The following is an 18,047-nucleotide window of genomic DNA, read 5'->3' on the forward strand; positions in this document are numbered from 1 at the left end:
GACGACAAAGAACAGCTAGAGATAGAGATAGGCAATCCAGTAGACAATGTTGAAGAGCAGGAAGGCGGTGGGGAAAAATACACGGGAGTAGGAGTCCAGGCGGGAGATGTGAATACGAACCCTTCCCTCCCGCCACATTCCTGTCTGACAGTCCTCAATGCAGCAGAAGAATCTCTCACATTCCTTTCCCTCCAAGCATGGGGAACCAGGGTCTTCATCCTCATCATCTTCGATCTCTGCGGGCCAGTGCATGATGTTGTTGATGTTGATGGTGGTAAAGGATGGCATCACCTGTGCACAGGTAGGCGGCTGTAATGGGGGGGGAGTAGGTGAATTAAAGGGAAGAAAAAGGTAAGAAAACCTGTTCTAGACATCCAAACCCCTCCACTTGGCAATAGGTCAGTTCATAGCATAGGTGCTGTCCAATGCACCTGGTTGTAAGTCACCACCTTGGCCTACTGTGGAGACTAGCAGCTACCTGCATGACTGTGATTTTCCTCCCTGGCACCCTAGGGCATCGCCTTAGTCAGCAAAGATCTAATTGCTCTGTTTTTCCACCTCTGCCGCTAACAGTCAGTGCAGAAACAGGACCTGTTTGGTTTCAGCCATGCTAGCCTCTTTCCCCATTCCCCTGAGCTCATTGTCTCTGAGGACACAGCACACAGTCCAGATGTGTCTTCTGGTTGCTGTAAGTTGCTGGGGAAAGGCAGCATGTACTCATAACCTCTTGGCCCAGGAGAAGAGGTGTATAATCAGCCTCAGAGAAGAGTCCTCTCCACCCATGCTGGGCAATGAGACTGTCTTTGGTTTCAGTTCTGTCTCAATTCAGAAGCCTGTTTCAGGTGATGTGTCAGAAGTCCCTGCCATGAGCTTGGGTAGATCTCGAGAGGATGATGAACACAGTGTTCACTATTCCTATACTCAGGTCTTCCAGGGTACAGACCATAAAAGAAAGTGTACTTCTGCACCTCTGTGTAGCAGTATAAAGAGAAGAACGTGGATCACCCTGTCTTAAAGCGGACATTTACATTTGGTTATGTGAGTTATCATAAACTATACCGATAAGCTCTACAGCAATTTTGAAGAGGTTTCTGGCTCTGACAGGGACCTTCTTGTCTAAGGGAGCATCAGCTGCTTTTTCTAGTTGTGTCTCATCTTTCAGGGGCTCAGACCTAGCCCACAGAGTGGTCCGAGGACCTTATAAACAGTGTGGGTCAGGCATTAAACCAGATCAGCAATTTCCATGCAGGCTGAGGAGGGACATTTCTAAATAGCTTGGGGTTCTAACAGCACCCACCTCTGCTGGCCCCTTTGACCTACCAGCCTGGCTTTCCTGTTGTTGTGCTCAACTGGTTTCTTGTTTCCCACCAGGTAGTTAAGTGTAGCATACTCCATGAGAGCTGCAAAGACGAAGATGAAGCACACAGAGACAAAGAGGTCCATGGCTGTGATGTAGGAAACACGGGGAAGGTGCTTGCGGGAGATGGTACTCAGGGTGGTCATCGTCAACACAGTTGTGATACCTAAAAGAGAAAAGAGATGGTTTTAGTAATAAAGAGGAGCACTTCTGTCTTCTACCTGCATCCAACTCTCCCCAAACATCCCCATTTACACTCTTCTGTGTGACAGAAATTCCACTGGTTGTTTGGTCCCGTTTTTGCTCTGCTCAGAAAGACTCAGGTCTTGAGGCTCCCTCTAACAATGCTCTATGGAAGAAAAGCTGTTCAAAACCCAAGTGTCACACAGGCCACCAATATGGACTGGTAAAGGAGTGGGGATCTCGGACTCTGCTTAAGATTGTACACAGGAAAGGAAGCTTTGATAATGGGAGGGTAATGTAGTAAACTCCAGTCACAAGAATCCTTTTCTCTCCTTGGTCTCTAATTCTTACCCATAAGCTTTCAACCTACTTGTCACTTCAGAGGCAGCTCTTCACAATCTATTAATTTCTTGATGTAGAGAGCAAGTGGGGAGGAGATGATAAGGAATCTCTTTCTACTTGAATGGGGCTTGGAATTGTTTTTTCGCTGCAGCAGTAATGCTCATAGAACAAAATATCCGCTGCTGGTACCATGATCCATCATCCACTGCTTTTTAGGATGTGGAACAGGACCAGTTCCTGTTCCTCCTTCTCTAGCATTCATCTAAACCAACCTGCCACCCTTTCCTGGGTCAGCCCAATGGCTCAGGGTGGCAGCATAACAAGAGATTTACATATTTTCCTTCTGTATTTGCGTTAGCAGATGTGATGTGACTTCTCATATATTGAAATGCCAATGGAACTGGTCCAGTTTACATCTCCTTAATATAGACTGGCGGGTTTGAAACATACTGAGGATCATTTGTATTAAGGATAGCAGGGACTCTGGAGAGAATACATCGCTCTTGATGTGCTGAGGTCCCTTCTCGTAGAGATGGCCCCCCCTGGGAAAACTTGCCTTTGTTTTTTGAGTCAGCCACCATAGTGGTGTCAGCTGCACAGAACATTTTGCCTCTTGCTGTTCATTCCTTTCCCAGCCACAGACTATAGCATTCCCTCATCTCCATTGGAAATGACACTCCATTCCTCTTCCTGCTCTATCCATGGCCACCAAATAAATTGATTTTGGTAGGGAGGCAGGGAGAGATGGTCAGAATGGATGGATTCTGAATAGCCCTGCCTGATGCTGATAGCCCTCGCCTCTCCTCTTCCCTCCCTCCCCTCAGAGGCTTGCAGACAGGGCTGGGAATGCTATTGAAGGGAAAGTCAGTGGGGCTGATGGGAAGGATAGCATTGGGAAGCAGAGCTTGACAGCCGAAGTGCATTTAATGTTCGTAAAGACCTCTCTAGTGCCTATCAGAGCAGGATTCAATCAACATAAGCATTTTCCTGCCTCAAAGAGCCACCGCAGGTTGCTGAGAAAATCTAAACAACAGGCAGAGCTGTTGCCACATCCTGGACTCCCACTGTGGCGTGACTGACAGAGAAAGGCTGTACCTACAGGGCTGCCACATCCTGCCAGAGCCTGGGACTCTGTGGGTACAGCTGAGCAACTTTGTTCATTACCCTACAACCTTCATGTCACTGGTCCTACACTGACCCCTTGAAAAGGGTTGAGGAAATGCAGAATGCACACATGTGACAGGAGCCCTTTGACCAGCACCGCAATGGCACAGCTCACCCCTTCCCTCTCCTTTTTGGTACATGAGAATACCACATTGTCAACTTGGAAAAGGCTGTGTTCAGGTCTCAGATTGAGATATGAGAGTGTTGCGCTACCCTGAAATAATCCAGTAGCCCAAGCTAGCACAGCTGGAGATTTGGTTGAGCCTGAGGACAGTGTTACACAGACAAAGATGGAAGAATGGACTATCCTCCAGTAAGCTGAATGATGCCAGAAAATGGCACAGAAAAGTGCTTAAGGAGTTTTTTGACCTCAACACTGTCTGCAAGCCTTGCAGAGTTCAACAAGCATCAGACAGGCAACAACCTGTCTCTTACCCAGAGATGTCCTGGCTGGCGTAGAGTCTCTCTTGATCCAGAAGGAAACCCAGGAAAGAACAACAGTCAGGATGCAGGGAATGTAGGTCTGAATGGCAAAGTAACCCATACGTCTACTTAGGTCAAAAGAAACTGTCATCACCATATACTCCCCTAGGAAAAAGTAACAGAGACATTGGAATCACAACGTGCCTTCCTAAAACTCAAAAATCAGCAAAGTTTCAGAATTTGGAGTGTTTTGGATAAGGATTTCTTGCAGTTTTAACTGCCTGGCCAGCTGGTTTTGTGACTGGCTTTGTGGCTGCCCAGGTTGTGAGCTCCATGGGCAGCGGTGTGGCTGGCTCGGTAGGTTTAGTGACTCTCCAGCATTGTGGCTGGCTGGTTTTATGGCTAATGGACTCTACAGCTACCTGTCTGGCTCTGTAGCTGTCTGACTTAATGTCTTTGTGACTAATGTAAGAGCTGAGTTTGTGATTACCCAACTGGCTGCCTGGCTATGTGGCCACCAGGCTGCCTTTGTACAGCCCTGGCTGTGTGTCCAAGCACACTGAAAAACAGACTGGAAAAGTTTCAGGGAAGAAACTACAGCGAGTATTCATCTTCAGCTGATTGCTGTGAAGGTTTCTTTTCGATTGAAGCTATTTAGCTGTAACAGGCTACACGGCCTGGCTCACTAACTATCTACCTGAGCTGTAACAAAGGAGGAGTCCTTCAATCACTTCCATTGAGACTCTAGTTCTGTCCCTGGAAAAGGCATGTGGTGCTGTACATCCTAATTGCTCATTTGGCAACTTACAGCCGAGGTTCTCCCTCTTTTTCAGAGACTCCTAGTGAGTACTGGAAAAAAGCCACCTGACACTCCAGGGTTAAGATGGAGCTTGCAAGCAATTACGAGAAAAGAGAACTACAAACATCAGACAGACACTGGTGCATTTAAGACACTTTGACTGCATCACTTCTTGTCCTGGTTTGTGCTGCCTTTTCTACCCTGGTTAGAGGCTGGCTGCTGGTGCTGGCAACAGCAGCTTTCTGCAGCACTACCTCAACTGGCTGCTTCAGAGGGCTTAAAACATATGAACTGATCCCGTCTGCAGGAATCCAAAGAAGCTTTCCTCTGTTGTCTGTGGAAAGGAGTGGGGATGTGAGCTACTATGAGAAGAAGGAGCCAGAGGGCCTCCATTCCTGGGTTTCTTCACACATGCAGCCTTTTTCCATCTCTTCAAGCATAACTTGGGTGTTCTTCACCCCACACAATTTTACAGGGGGAAAGTTCTGATTTCTCCACCCTTGTTCTGATTATAAGCATCACCCAGAGATCATACAGTATGCACAAACTGCAGGAAGAGAGCTCCGCCTCCTCTCCCTCCTGACCTTTCGGTTAGAGATAGCTTCATTCACATCAGCATTGTCACAGTTCACAGATGTCAGTAGCTTTGTCCTAGTGCTGCTTTGTCTTCCCCTCACCCTTCACCTCCAGCACATCTGCTCCCTCAAGCAAAGGTCCATCCCTTCACCCTTACATTTCTCTAACTGTGTCATTGTGACCTTCCTTCCCCACCACTGTGGAGCTGTCTGATGACTCCTTTCCCTCCCATGAGGTCTCCACCACACTGGTGTTTTCTGTGGGCTGGCTCCCTTTGCCTCACCTGCCCCAGTCCTGAGAACTTCTGAGGTGTTCCTCAGGCCAGTGAAGTCAAACTGGTAGAGCCTCCAAGTGCGCTGGTCAGAGACCTCAATGGAGTAGCGTCTCCAGCGATAGACGATCTCCTCGCGTGGGTATCCATCTGGGAAAAGCATGAGGACATCAGTGAAAGACTTCATCATACCCTTCCAGCTTACTGGAATTTCAGCAGGTATTTCTGATGTTTGTTGGACCTTCACTGCTCCTCATGACTACCTTCCTTTCTCAAGCATGAGTACACCAGGAATACAAAGCTGCCAACAAGGGAGGTAGCACGGCTGTGACTGCTCTGACTATCTCTGTATCTCTCACCCTAGAAATTGATCTATGTATGGAAAAGGAAGGGTGCATTCTCCATGGAGAAGGGGACCTGGCTCCTGCAGGCTGCTTCATGGCTTCTCCTGGCTCTGGTTTTCTTGGCAAAGAAACAAACCTACTGTGAAGCAGGGACCTTGACACCTACGAAAGAGTTCTTCAGAGTAGGGAAGGAGCGAGAGTTTGGCAGCCAAATAAAAGTGTGTTTCTAATTATCAAGCATGTGGGGCATGTACCGTTAATTAGCAAAGAACGAGGGATGGTGGGAGATGAGGGGATGATATCTCCTCAGCATGCTGCCTCTCTCTGAGGCACTTCAGAGCCGTGTGAGCTACATCTCTTCAGTGGCAGGGGAAGCGGGAGAGGCGAACCCGAGCTAAGATGACTAAACCAGTTTTCCAAGCAACGAGTGAGGACAGGAATCTCTTGGTACAGAAAGGCTCCCTGCAAAATTATCAGTGGGGATGTGCCAACATCAACAGCCCTTTCTGCTAATGCTAATAGACAAGTGGGGACTAGGAGGGGAGGTCTGAGGCTCTGAGTTGAGGTCTGAAAAGCCAAGCTGTCAACTCAGAGGGTGGGAGAAAGGGAGAAGATGCAAGGCAGAACGGGTGCCATTTATCTAGAATGATCAGAAGATCAGTGGAATAATCACCCTTAACTTTCCACCCAAATTAAGGGAAACTCAGAGGTGCTGTGAATCTGTCCCTGAAGACAGGCTCTGCTAGCCCAGGAGCGGGAGGAGGCTTCAGGGCATGGTGGGTAATGGTCCAAGAAGAGAGTCATACAGATTAGGTGGAAGAGGGAGGATGGTCTTCCTGAAAGAGTTCTATGCTAGTGAGGTTTTTCTACTTGCCTTCTAAAACTATTTAAACAATACATGTATACTCACAACTGGAAAAAACCAAAGGGCAGGAGTGAGTGTCCATTGGGAAATTCTGCAGCTGGAGCAGACATTCAGCCTCGATCGTCAGCCTGAGAGAGGAAGCGAGAGAGAAGGAGGCTGAGATTTTGTGTTGAAGGTAGTTTGATTCCAACACCACAATGTGACAGAGGGATTCTCGCTTCCTTGAGAGAGAAACACTAATTTGTTGAAGATCAGTCTGTTTGCAGGAACATTTCAACACAGCACCAAAACAAAACATATGTTTGGGTATTTCTAAAGTGAGAAAAAACATCTAATTTTCACATTCAAAAAGCCTTTTTTATTTGGTAAGTTTTTGAGATTCATTTATGGGAGTGAGAATCTGTGGGAACAAAAGCTAAATGTTTATTATCAGAATGAAATAGATGGACTGACCAACATTAACATTTAAAGGACTTTGGTTTAGGAAACCATTTGTAGTTTTAACTTTTTTTTAGGCATTATATGGAAAAATAGTTTGATTTTTTGAAAGCCCTCATCCTGGGAAGAGGACGCCCATTCTGCAACCAGTACTGCACATCTACTGCCATCAGCACTGTGAGACACATCCCCACTACTCTGTCACAGGCCACCTGGAAACCTGCTCTGCTTTGACCAGCTCCTTGTTCCCTCACCTCAGCAGCCAGCTACAGCGCCTGCTGGATGTACCTGAGCGTGTAGAGCACTTTTCCGTCATTCCAGATGCGAAGGAGCTGATTAGGAGTGGTTATCCAGTGGGAATCAGCCCGCTTGGAGTTCCTAAAAAAGGTATCTGGGATCCAGATGCGGCTCACCATATTGGTGTTGAGCGTGAGGGCCTTCAGAGTGCTGTTGAAACGAAGACGCCGGTCATACCATGTCTGAGCAAAGAAGATATCAATGGTGTATTCCTGTGAAAGAGAAGGAAGAATGTGTCTTTCTGAGAGGGATTCAGGCAAAGCATAGCCCTGTTCTCTGCTCTGTAGCACCATTCTGGAGTTACAGTCAGAATATCTGCTTTTTAAGCCTCAGAGAAGGTTTTAGTGACAACTGACACCTTTCTAGGCTCATCTTTAGCTCAGGGTCAGGACATCCATGGCACACATGGAAAGACCTGTGTATTGACTGGTGTGCTGAGCCATAGCACGTTTCGCCTGATCCATGGCTAGAAAACCAAGACCATACAAACAAGGGCCTCGGCTTCCTCTTGATGGACAACTCAAGCCAAACACTCCTTTTAAGCAGAGGCATGAAGGGACAGTGTAGATGTAGGCTGAATCCAACCCTAAGTTTGGCTACACCCTTCAAACACAGGCAAGGAAAGCTGCTTGCCACCTTACCAGAGAAGGCAAGCAGACAGCTCTTTCTGTTAGTTATTAGGACACAGCCCAGGAGTGCTCCATACACCTAATTTGTACATATAGCAATAGTAGTGTTGTGCATAAACCTAATAAGAATCCATCCCTTACTGCAGGACTTAGACTGTAAATGGTTTATATAGAAAACCAGGGCACTATGGGCTCCTGGGCAGATACTCCTTGCTGAAGATTAGAAAAGGAAGCTGGGGCAGGGGCTGCTGTGGACCCAGCTCCTGGTGCAACCTGTTCAAAAGCTTGACCAAGGTTGCACCATGTTCTTTTGCAGACAGAACACGGAGTTTCCACAAGATGAGGACCTTTGGTTTTAGTGGGAGAGGGTGTCCAAGCTCACCCCTAACTAGCATGTCTGAGAGGCAGCTTCTGCCCGGATTGGGCTGGCAGCAGTCCACCTTATTAACCCAGCGTTCTGCTGCTTGCTGCTGCAAGCCAATTTGCTCCTTACCCTCTTTCTCAACCTGCCTGAGAAGGTGCTAATTAGTGTCATACAGGAGCCTGTGTGGCACTCAGTGCCTGACTGAACCAGACCCCCAAGTCCACTTCCACCAGCCCATCGTAAACACTGTCACCTGCTCCTGCCAGCTCCTCCCCAACCTGGGCTTTGCTCCCTTTTGCTCCTGTTAAACCCTCATGACCACAAAGGCATTATCTCCCTCTCTCCTGGGGACAGAGATGAACAATGTCTGACTTTGCCATCTCTCCCTCTCATTCTCCTCCTCCCTCTATTGATTTATCTTGGTGGAATTTTTATGACTGCAGCACACCCTCCCTCTGCTGCCCTTGCTGCTGGTTCAGAGCCGACTCCTCAAACATGCTGCTAAAATAGATGCTGTGCTCTTAGCGCGCTCCCTTGGACAGCTTGTCCTGCTGGGGCAGGCAGAGCAGGGCAGCTTATGACACCCCACTTCACTTTCCTCCCCCTCGCTCCATTGTCAGCCAACCGGCGATGAGTGATTGGTACCAAAAACGTCCCTTGCATAGGAATGAGCTCACGAGAAAAGAACATTTGCCATCAGGCGGCCGAGTCTCTCTCTGGGCTGATCCTTCACCCTGGTTAGACACAGGGATGAGCAAAGGTGACAGGGATGAGGTCCTCACATATCTCTAAATGCAGACAGATGCAGCATGTCCAAAGTGATGGCATTGCCCCTGCAGTTCATTCAAAACAGACATGAGGAGACTGAGCAAGGATAGCAACAGCCCCCAAAGCCAAGTGCACAAGCATAGCCACTGCCCCAGGGCAGGAGGTGGGAAGAGCCCATTCCAACATCTGAGTGCTCTGGATCGCACTAGGTATTGCTTGGATGTAGGGTATGTGGTGATGAAGGCATGGATGGGCTGTGAAACACTGAAATAGAGCCCGCAGATGGGCAAATAAGCATTGGCACAGCAGGGACAAGATGGGGTAATGACAGCCTAAGAAAATTACATATATGGGGAGGCCTGACTTTATTCTGCTTGGGGCTGTTTTCTTTTCCTTGCCAGCTTCCAGCTGTTGGGGCTAAAATAACATTTGACATATTCTCCCCCACCCCTGAAAACCCTGTTTGAGCCAGTACGAGCTTATATCGCTCCTCCTAAGCAGTAGCTCTGTAGTAGAAGAAAGCAACCAAAAATGCAATTATAAATCCATGTTAGATGCCACTATCAATTTCTAACTCCTGACTGGAGTCATTTGTGAGCTCTTGCTTCTGGGGTGGCTGCTCAGGTTAGATGTCCTGCTGGGAAGTTCACTATTCAGCGCTGGGATAGCCAGTGCTAATGTTTTGGGAGAGTGGAGGGTCAGCTATCCCAGGGGTTTAGTATTTGTTGTCAAGCAGAGATTTTCAGAAGGGATGAGCATTAAAGAGCTCTTCTTGTGCCATTCATAGCCAGCCTTTACAAAAGGTGTAGTGCACAAGTCATTCAGCTCTTCTGAAAAACCTGAGCTGTTATTGTCACTGTCCTGGTGTTTGATCTAATTTCAGAGGCTATTATTAGCACAGCTATTCATGAGGAAGAACTTAGTAGCTGAGCTGGCTCCCTTGCCTGTATATGAGGAACCCATTGGGAAATGTTGGCATTTACAAATGTATTTTCATTCAGAATTATCTGAGGCAAGATTTATATAAGAATGCTCCAGCCTTTGGGAGCACTTTTACCCTTCCAGTTCTCTCCCCCATCACTGTTTGTGTGTGGTGCTTGGTTGCTGGCTGGGTTTAAACCAGTTCCTGAAGACTTTAGCACTGCTTGCCCCAGGTGAGGTTTGCATTGATGCTGGGGAACCTTGCACGACTGTGGCTCTGCAGGGGGAGCAAAGTGCTCAGACCTTTCTCCGAGCATTAACCAGATTCCACTTAGGTGTTGATATCTGATTAAAATAGGAGGCGTTTGACCATGGGTTCCCTGTGGTCATACTTCTGGAGGGAGATCCCAATATGATGCAGTCCAAGTTGTCTTCTGGAAGTGCTTCACTCTTACTGACCTTACAAGAGTCCAGGCGGATCAAGGCTGAATAGCTGAAACTTGGCAGGATGAGCTCAGCCCCTAAAACTTGCTTCCTGCACCCCTGTAGTTTCTGTCTGCCCCTGATTCATTCTCAGGCATCAGAAAGAGACTTCTCAATACCTCAATTTCCCTGTGTAGAAAAAGGTTATTGTAAAATACGCCTCCAACACTACAGTACCATCTGCTGCGCAGCACATGGGGGTTGTTAACTTCTCTGTCAAAGCACGGGCTTTTTTAGTGTTTTCAACCAGAAGGAGCTAACGAAATAAGAGGAATCACTCTTCAGTTAGGTTGTGCCATTTGGATCACACGTGGGGTAGCACACGCATGTTGGCATGCGTGTAGTTTTACATCAAATTTCAGTCACAGAATGATGAATCAAACTACCCATAAGGCAATCACTGCCTATCCTAAATACTATCATGATCTTAAGGTCCTTTCCAGCCCTAACCATTCTATGATTCTATGTGACTTCATCCAGTTCTGGTGCTAGCTGTACGGGTTCGTGCCCAGCTCAGCCTTTCAGCATGTCCCTGCTCGTCCCCTTGGTTACTGTCATCACACAGCACTGCTACACATCACTGCTCAGTCCTCATTTTCCTCATGTGGGCAGCATGGATGCTGGTGGAAACCCAATTCCAAAAAAAAGGCAAGATCTGAAAACACTTAATGGAAAAAACCTGTCCTGCAAAAAAGCATTTGTGGGAAATAAAGGGATGTGGAGTTGACAAGAATATTTCATCTTGGAAGAAAAGAAATAAAGCAACAACAAAAAGATTTTACTGCACTCACAAACCCTTTCATTTTTAAAGCCATAGTTTAAGTAAAAAGCCATGCAATTTCCATGTGAAAAGTCATTTCAAAGAAAACCCCCAAATTTTCTATCCAAAGGAAAATGAACAGGTTCAGAAATCAGCCAGTCCCCAGCACAAGAGAGTTTGGAGCTGGCCAGTGTTCTCAGCGTGCTGCCCTAAGCCGTGCTCCGTGGGTCACCTCAGCCACTCCGCCCTAACCTTCACAGCCCCAGAGCACCCATTCCATTCCTGACATCCAAATACAGCCAGAACATCCAGTCTGGCCCCAGTTCGCTCCTTCCTGAGCCTCTTCTCTTACCTCTGTATGTGCACACATATTGGGAATCAACCAGTATTTCCAGTTGGATTTGGCCCCAGGGACTCTAGACTAATTTCTACCCTGGGTTCAGATGAGTAAGGGCTACCCAATTTCAGACTAACAGCTTAAACTCACAGCGTTAGCATGACACAGCTTGAAATCAGCTGTCTGTATTTTCAGGTTACCTTGTACACCAAAAAATGGAGTTGTGCACTACCACAAGAACCTTTTCAAATGGCTCAATGCATGTGCCATTCAGCTGACCCTTCTCAAGCATGCCTTTAGTGGGATACAGAGGAATTGGTACCCCATGGCTCCTCTCTTTCTATCTAGGAGCTTCTTCCTCTGTGTTCTGTAAGAGCTCAGCTTTCTGACAAATGCCCAAGAGAGAAGCAAAGCCATGAGATGAAGATGTCTTAAATGTTTTCCTAAAATAGGATAAAATTAAGGATTTAAGGGTGTTCTTTTACAGCTTCACTTGTATTCAACAGCAACAAGAAAACGTCCAAATAGGGAAGACAGAACCTGGAAACACGTTCCTCTATTTTTTTCCGCTGGAGAGAGAGTTTGGAAAAATCCTAAATAACAGTGAGAGGTTATGTCCCAGCCAGTCTCATTCTGGCTTTCATTGTTCTGATTTTGGTTTTATTCATATAGTCCCTTTCCTCTGCACTTCCAAGCAAATCCCTCGCTGCAGTACAGTGAAGCAGGCTGCTTTCCTCAGAAGTATGGCCAGCATTCCGTGTGGGCTGATGTGAATCTTATGGATCTATGCTGTCAATCACAGAGCTAAGCAAAAGGACCATTACAGGCAAGCTCTTTGGGATGCTGCAGGTCAGTGAGACCTCAGGAGTTACTGGAAGGGACCCAGGAATAGGGTGTATTTCAGGGGCTGATAGGAGGCTCCATGCAGCCCAAGGCAAGCCAGGAAGCTTCTCCTTCAGTCTCCCTCTTCTGCAATACAGGGGTCAGCCCAATCATCCCCCCTTCAGACAGAACTGCATTCAACAACTCTATATCCCTGCACAGGTGAGCATCTTCCTCTCCACAGCATCCCACACATCCCTCCCAGCATGCAAACATCCTGGCAAATCCCTGGAGCTCCATGTCCCAGGGAACACTCTCAGTAATAGCAAAAAGTCAGGAGACACTCTCCAGGCGGAATAAATAAACTAAATAAAATAACCTTGTTTTACAATACTCTTCAAATCTGATGCACCACTTCTTGTCCCTACAGCTTGAGGGCAGAAACATGCTTCTAGCATGACATGTGCAAGCACTCTCCAAAGGCAGCAAGCAGAGAGGACGTGTACTAACAAACAGCATATGCTGACACCTGACACTGACCACTTCAGAGACCAGCTGGGCAGCATCAAGCTTCTCCTGTGAGTGAGACACCTCGCTTGTGGATGCCTCCGTGTCCCTGCTCTGAGCTGTCTCCCCAACACAAAGAGCAAAAGAATGAGAATCTAAGTTTCATTACGTTTTGAAGGCTCTCCTCTATCTAAATCAGACCCCAGGCAGCTTTCTGGACATGATGCCAGAGTGGCTAGGGGAGCTCACAAGGAGAAGAGGAGCAGAGCTCTGATGATCCGTGTTTTCAAGGTGACACACTGAACTTCCCATCTGTTTCACTTCTGCAGCAACATCAGCAGCGCTGTCCTTGTCTCAGTGTTTTTCACCTCTGCCCAGGGAATCTCAGCTGAAACAATGTTCTTTTTACAATACAAACTTGCTGTTAAAACCCATCACCACGTTCTGTGCTTGTGCCAGGAGCCTTCAAACAAGACTTGCTGTACATACTGCTCTGTCGAGTGCAAAGTCTCCAATCACGGCTTGCTCACCTTTGGGGTCTGCAGGCAGGAACTGGACAGGGCTTTCAAAGCCAAGTACTGGCTCCTGAAATCTCTACCCGCCCATTCACACGCACATCTGCTCATGCCTGATCCCATCCTGAGGTGGAGGCTGATTGCTGTGGTGCCCTGGCACATGCAGCCTCTTACTGTGAGCCCCAGGAGCACCTGACCTGAATGTGTGTGTTTCAGCAGCTGATTAACAGTCATTACCCAAAGGATCAAGGAAAGACCTTGAATGGAGACATGGCATCAGCCAGGCTCTTGTTTATAGAAGCACAATCTGTCTGCACTGACCCCAACAAGGTTATTACTAAGAAGGCAGAGGTGTAGGTACAGGATGTATACAGATGGGGCAGAATTAATTAAAAGGGAAGGTACTGAACACTTCAATGAAGTATTATGCAAAGCACCACAGGGAAGGAGCTGCCTCCTTTTAGCTTAGTTTTTCACCACTCTCAGGACAAGACATGCCCTGAGTGGAAAGTCTGATGTAAACAAGGATGCAGCCCAGTTACCATGATCTCTATAAAATGCCTGGGCTGCTTGCAGAGCAAAGCCACCCTTGTCCAAAATCTTGTTTCCACGTCAAACTTTACTGCTAAATGCTTAAATGCTCCCTGTGATGTTGGGCTTGAAGCAACTTTGTGCCAGAAGAAGAGAGCAGGCAGGGGAAGAGAAGAGGTGAGGACAGAAGCACATAGGATAACTAGAAGTGAATACATAGCACTTCAGGCAGGTGCTCTTGTTAATTTGTCCTTTAAGCTCATGGGGTGTTTGGCAGCACAAAAAGAAAAAGACAAACCTTCTCACTGCATGCATTAACCCCCAAGATTGCTCCTCCAGGACAGCTCAACCAGATTCAGATGAGAAGCTGGAACTTCTTTAATTGCATTTCCCATTCCCGTGGCACCCACCATGATTAAAATGAACTGGCATGGACAATCTAATACTGCCCAGGACTGGGAGAGCAGCTGCTGCAGCTCCCCTCTACCAATCAGAGGGAGGTAGGAGATCCCATGAATCCCAGCGTCCAGTCCTAAACATTCCAGGGAAGAGGTGTCTGGGATGGGCAGCTTGTCCCCATATAATTTCCCACCCTCATCCCACCTTCCTATGGGACTTTGCTTTGCCTAGTAAGGATCTCTTCAGGGCAGGGACTGCCTCTCTCTATGGACTGAAATGTGTCCAGTGGTCTCAGATGGATGCTAACTGTCTTACAAAGACAAAATCCCTTCCACTTGAGCCTTAGTGATGAAGAAATTGCTGTAGAAGTTGTGCTTTGAGATCAAGACAGGAAGGAGAGGGTGGCCAACACAGGGAACTATAGGAGCTATGCTTTCTGTATGGATCAGAGCCAGAAGCTTCCTTCCAGTGCAGGAATTTCATGGCATGGCAAAGCAGGATGCAGAACTAGAGGGGTTAAGAATGGGCCAACAATGTCAGGCAGTATCCCTCTGTCCCAAGAGGCTCCTACAGTGGCCAGTCACAGAGTATAAGGAGCAGGAAAATCACTACAGCCTTCTCCTAAATACATGCCCTCCTCCATGAGGAGGAGATGGAGACAGAGTACTCTGCTCCACTGACTCTTCCAAGGAAACTTATTTCACGTTGTCTCTCATGCCCCCTTGCTGTGCTTGCCAGCTTCCCCTTCCTGCCCTGCCAGTTCCTTGATTTAGCTCCTTCTCCCCGCTTCATTTTGTTTTTCCTTTCGCAGTTCTTCTCAAGCCACCACAGAATCACAGCTGAGCCCTAATGAGATTTCAAGGGAGTACCAGGCTGAGGAAAGCAGCTGGGAGGAAAGAATCAGGCTACAGAGAAAGAACAATTTCTTTCTGTCTCCCCCGCTGGCTATTTGAAAGGCAAAACAAGCTGGACTGCAGTTACAGAAGGGACACCAGGCCAGCTGGTTCTCCTTTCCAGGCATACATCCACACATCCCAAGAGCGATGGTCATTTGGAAGCCAGGACACCAGCCGCCAGGCAAGCAGGGCCTGCAGAGCTCTGCTGCTCTGTGCTGCCCGCATTCCATAGCAGACAGGCGGCTGCAAAAGAAGAACCTCCTCAGAAGGGGAGGCTGGTATTCCCAGCCTTTGTTCCCAGCCCCCAGCCGTTTTGTGGAGACCCAGCCTACTGCAGATGCCTCCTTTAAAACTCAACCACTCCACCTTCCCCAGCTCTCATAGATGGCTTTAGGACGTGTTTGGGTATAAGACATAAGAAATGCACTGGCAGAGCTTGTATAACCCAAAATCATTCATAAGAAGTGATCAATTTTGGCTCTTGAGCTTAGTCCAAAGTTTCCGTGAGCTGGACAGCCCATTCTCTGCTGCTCCTTGCCAAACCCCAGCACTTGGACCTGCCTTTGGCTTTTTGTGATAGCAGCAATGCTGAGATGTTTTCACCTCCACTCCTACTGCTCCAGTGGGAGAGGAGCAGTGTCTAAACAGCCCCAACCTTGCTGCTGCAGAACTGGAGTGAAGCTTGCAGGAAGCTGCACGCAGAGCTAACATCCAGTCATGAGCAGCTTGGCTTCACACAATGGCTTACTCCTCCCTTGTAGTGCAAACTGGGTGCCCGACATCCCATTCCCACTGCTTCCATCCCCTGCCTTCTCTGCAGGGACCCTCTCTCCCCAGGCCTCCTGGTGAGATTTACTCCGCAAATGCCTGTGGCACACTGCTCCAAGCCATGTCACCACTGTGGCTCTTTGTTGTGGCAGGGACAACCAGGGTCCATTGTGCCTTCTCACAGGGCACAGATCCATGTGACGAACTAAGGCTGCAAGCTCTGGACAGGTCTGTCAGTCTACCAGTGCCAGATCATGAAAGGAAATAGTTGTCTTGAATATTACAGTTCTCTTTGCTTTCAGCTTTTCTTTTCAAGGAGCAAATGAAGAGAAGATCAGCTAGTTATCACCTCAACATAATCCTCCTACCTCTCCCTGTGGCTGTAAGAACAACCAACCTAACTCCCACAGGCTTTTCCCACTTCTCTACCCCACGTGTCCTCACTACACTACTAAGGTGGCTTTGGGTTTCTGTGGAGGAGAATGGCAGACCAAGGGGCACAGGTCCGGTGTGGGAGGTGTAACAGGTACACTGGCAAAGCTGGAGGGAAACAGAAGCAGACTGGGGGGAAGTATCAGAAACAAGGCTCACAGCATTTGCAAAGTCCCCACCCTGACCTCCCTGTTCCCCATCACATGGAGACAAGGTGTTTCACCACCCACACAAGTGTTTTGGTTCACACATCCCATGTGCATCTGCCTGTGGGTGAGCCACTATCACTGCCTGCAGTTCTCCTGTTGAGCAAAGCTCATCAGATGGTTAGAGCCATTTCCAGCTAACTGCAGGTCACAGCACAACCACAGGAATCCTCACAGCAAAGCCTTCTGGACATGAAGATGGACAAGCAAGTCTTATACCAAGGTCCCCAGCTACCATCACCTCCATGCTACCAGCACACAGCAAACCCAAAGCCCTGACCAGACACCGTGCCCCATACAGCCAGCATGATTTCCTTGGGGCTTTGAGAAGCTGTTGCATTGGGAATTGATGGGGTCTGTCTCAGCAGCGCTGGTATGAAATGGCTGCAGCATCAGCAAACCTACAGCAGGGAAGGATGGGTTGCTGCCGACCACTGTGAGGCACATGATGTGAAGATCTACCTAACTACCCACTTGTTGCCCCTAACATGTACCTCCTACCAGCACAACAGACACCAAGCTGAAGGTGCAGAGGCACAGGGGAGATGCATGCGGTTGCAGAGAGGAGAGGAAAAGCGCTGCCTCATCCTGACCAGCCCTGGTGCATGGGGAGGCTCCGGCTGGCAGTATCACTGCTCCACTGCTGCTCGCTTGCAATTTGTATCATGGGCAATTAAACCCTTCCTGTGCACGGAGATGGGATGTAATAGTCTGAATATTCAGCCTTTAACATCAAGGCATGAAGAGGTCCTTGAAGCATATTGCCTCTGGTTACCCAGTGCCACCGAATTCTGAGAAATGGTCTCCATTTCACAACACATTTCTAGCATATTTCACATCAGCCTTTTACGGGAGATGTTGGTTTCAGGAAATAAAGAGAACTGATTTCTACTGGAATGAAAAAAGGAAGTTTTGTTGAAAATATATTAAAATTCGCCAAACCTAAAATGAATTTCCTCAAGCTCATCATTTCATTCAGACACATTTCTTCTATAAGCTCATAAAGCATTTTTTGCTTTACCCTTATCTCTTTGACTCGCTTCATTTTGACTTTTATTTTCAAATGCTCATTTTCATGCTTTACTTATAGGATAGGATTTATCACTGCATGAAAAGCAAATCAAAACAATCTGATGATGCTAAACATAAATATTTTGATTGTCTCTAGACCCATTTTCTTGCAGAAATGTGGAAGAATTTTGGCTGTTTGTCTCAACTGGGAGGGAACAGTGAGGCTCCCTCCTCTACAATGCTGTCTGTTCATCCTAGACCAGAAACCCTGGCCACTGACCAGCTCTTTGACTTGGCTCTCACACACCTGAAATATCCAGACCTCTCCTGTGGAGAGATCTAAAGCCTTCGGTTCAAATAAATCAACTCTGCCTTAAGAATAATTCAGCCTGTCAAGTGAAAACTATTGGTACAGCTCAGAGCCTATATCTTTCAAATCTGACACAATAGTGCTTTCCCTTTGACTTGGAAGAATCAATTTAATGAGGTTCAGAGCACAGATCAGTATCTGAATCAAACACATGCTTCCTTCCCTGTGCATGCACACATGCCTCTCTATGGAGGAGTGGGACCATTGAGGACCACAAAGCAACTCCGTGAGCTAGCGTGCTTGTGATGGATGTGGCTGCATCCATGCTC

The 18,047-nt window shown here is 47.6% G+C and overlaps 1 protein-coding gene across 1 annotated transcript in view; it reads right to left on the reverse strand.

Moving 5' to 3' along the window:
- Positions 1-15: 15 nt before the first annotated feature.
- LOC308224686 (gamma-aminobutyric acid receptor subunit gamma-4) overlaps positions 16-18,047 on the reverse strand; it is a gene marked incomplete at both ends in the record, with an annotated part of 31,783 nt that continues 13,751 nt past the window's right edge. The window contains 6 exons of the mRNA XM_080624854.1: positions 16-309; positions 1,321-1,523; positions 3,482-3,634; positions 5,128-5,265; positions 6,370-6,452; positions 7,051-7,271. Coding sequence (XP_080480980.1) covers positions 16-309; positions 1,321-1,523; positions 3,482-3,634; positions 5,128-5,265; positions 6,370-6,452; positions 7,051-7,271 — 1,092 coding nt within the window. The remainder of the gene's footprint in view (positions 310-1,320; positions 1,524-3,481; positions 3,635-5,127; positions 5,266-6,369; positions 6,453-7,050; positions 7,272-18,047) is intronic.

The sequence above is a fragment of the Psittacula echo genome (assembly GCF_963264785.1).
Source record: "Psittacula echo genome assembly, chromosome: 8".
Taxonomy (NCBI): domain Eukaryota; kingdom Metazoa; phylum Chordata; class Aves; order Psittaciformes; family Psittacidae; genus Psittacula; species Psittacula echo.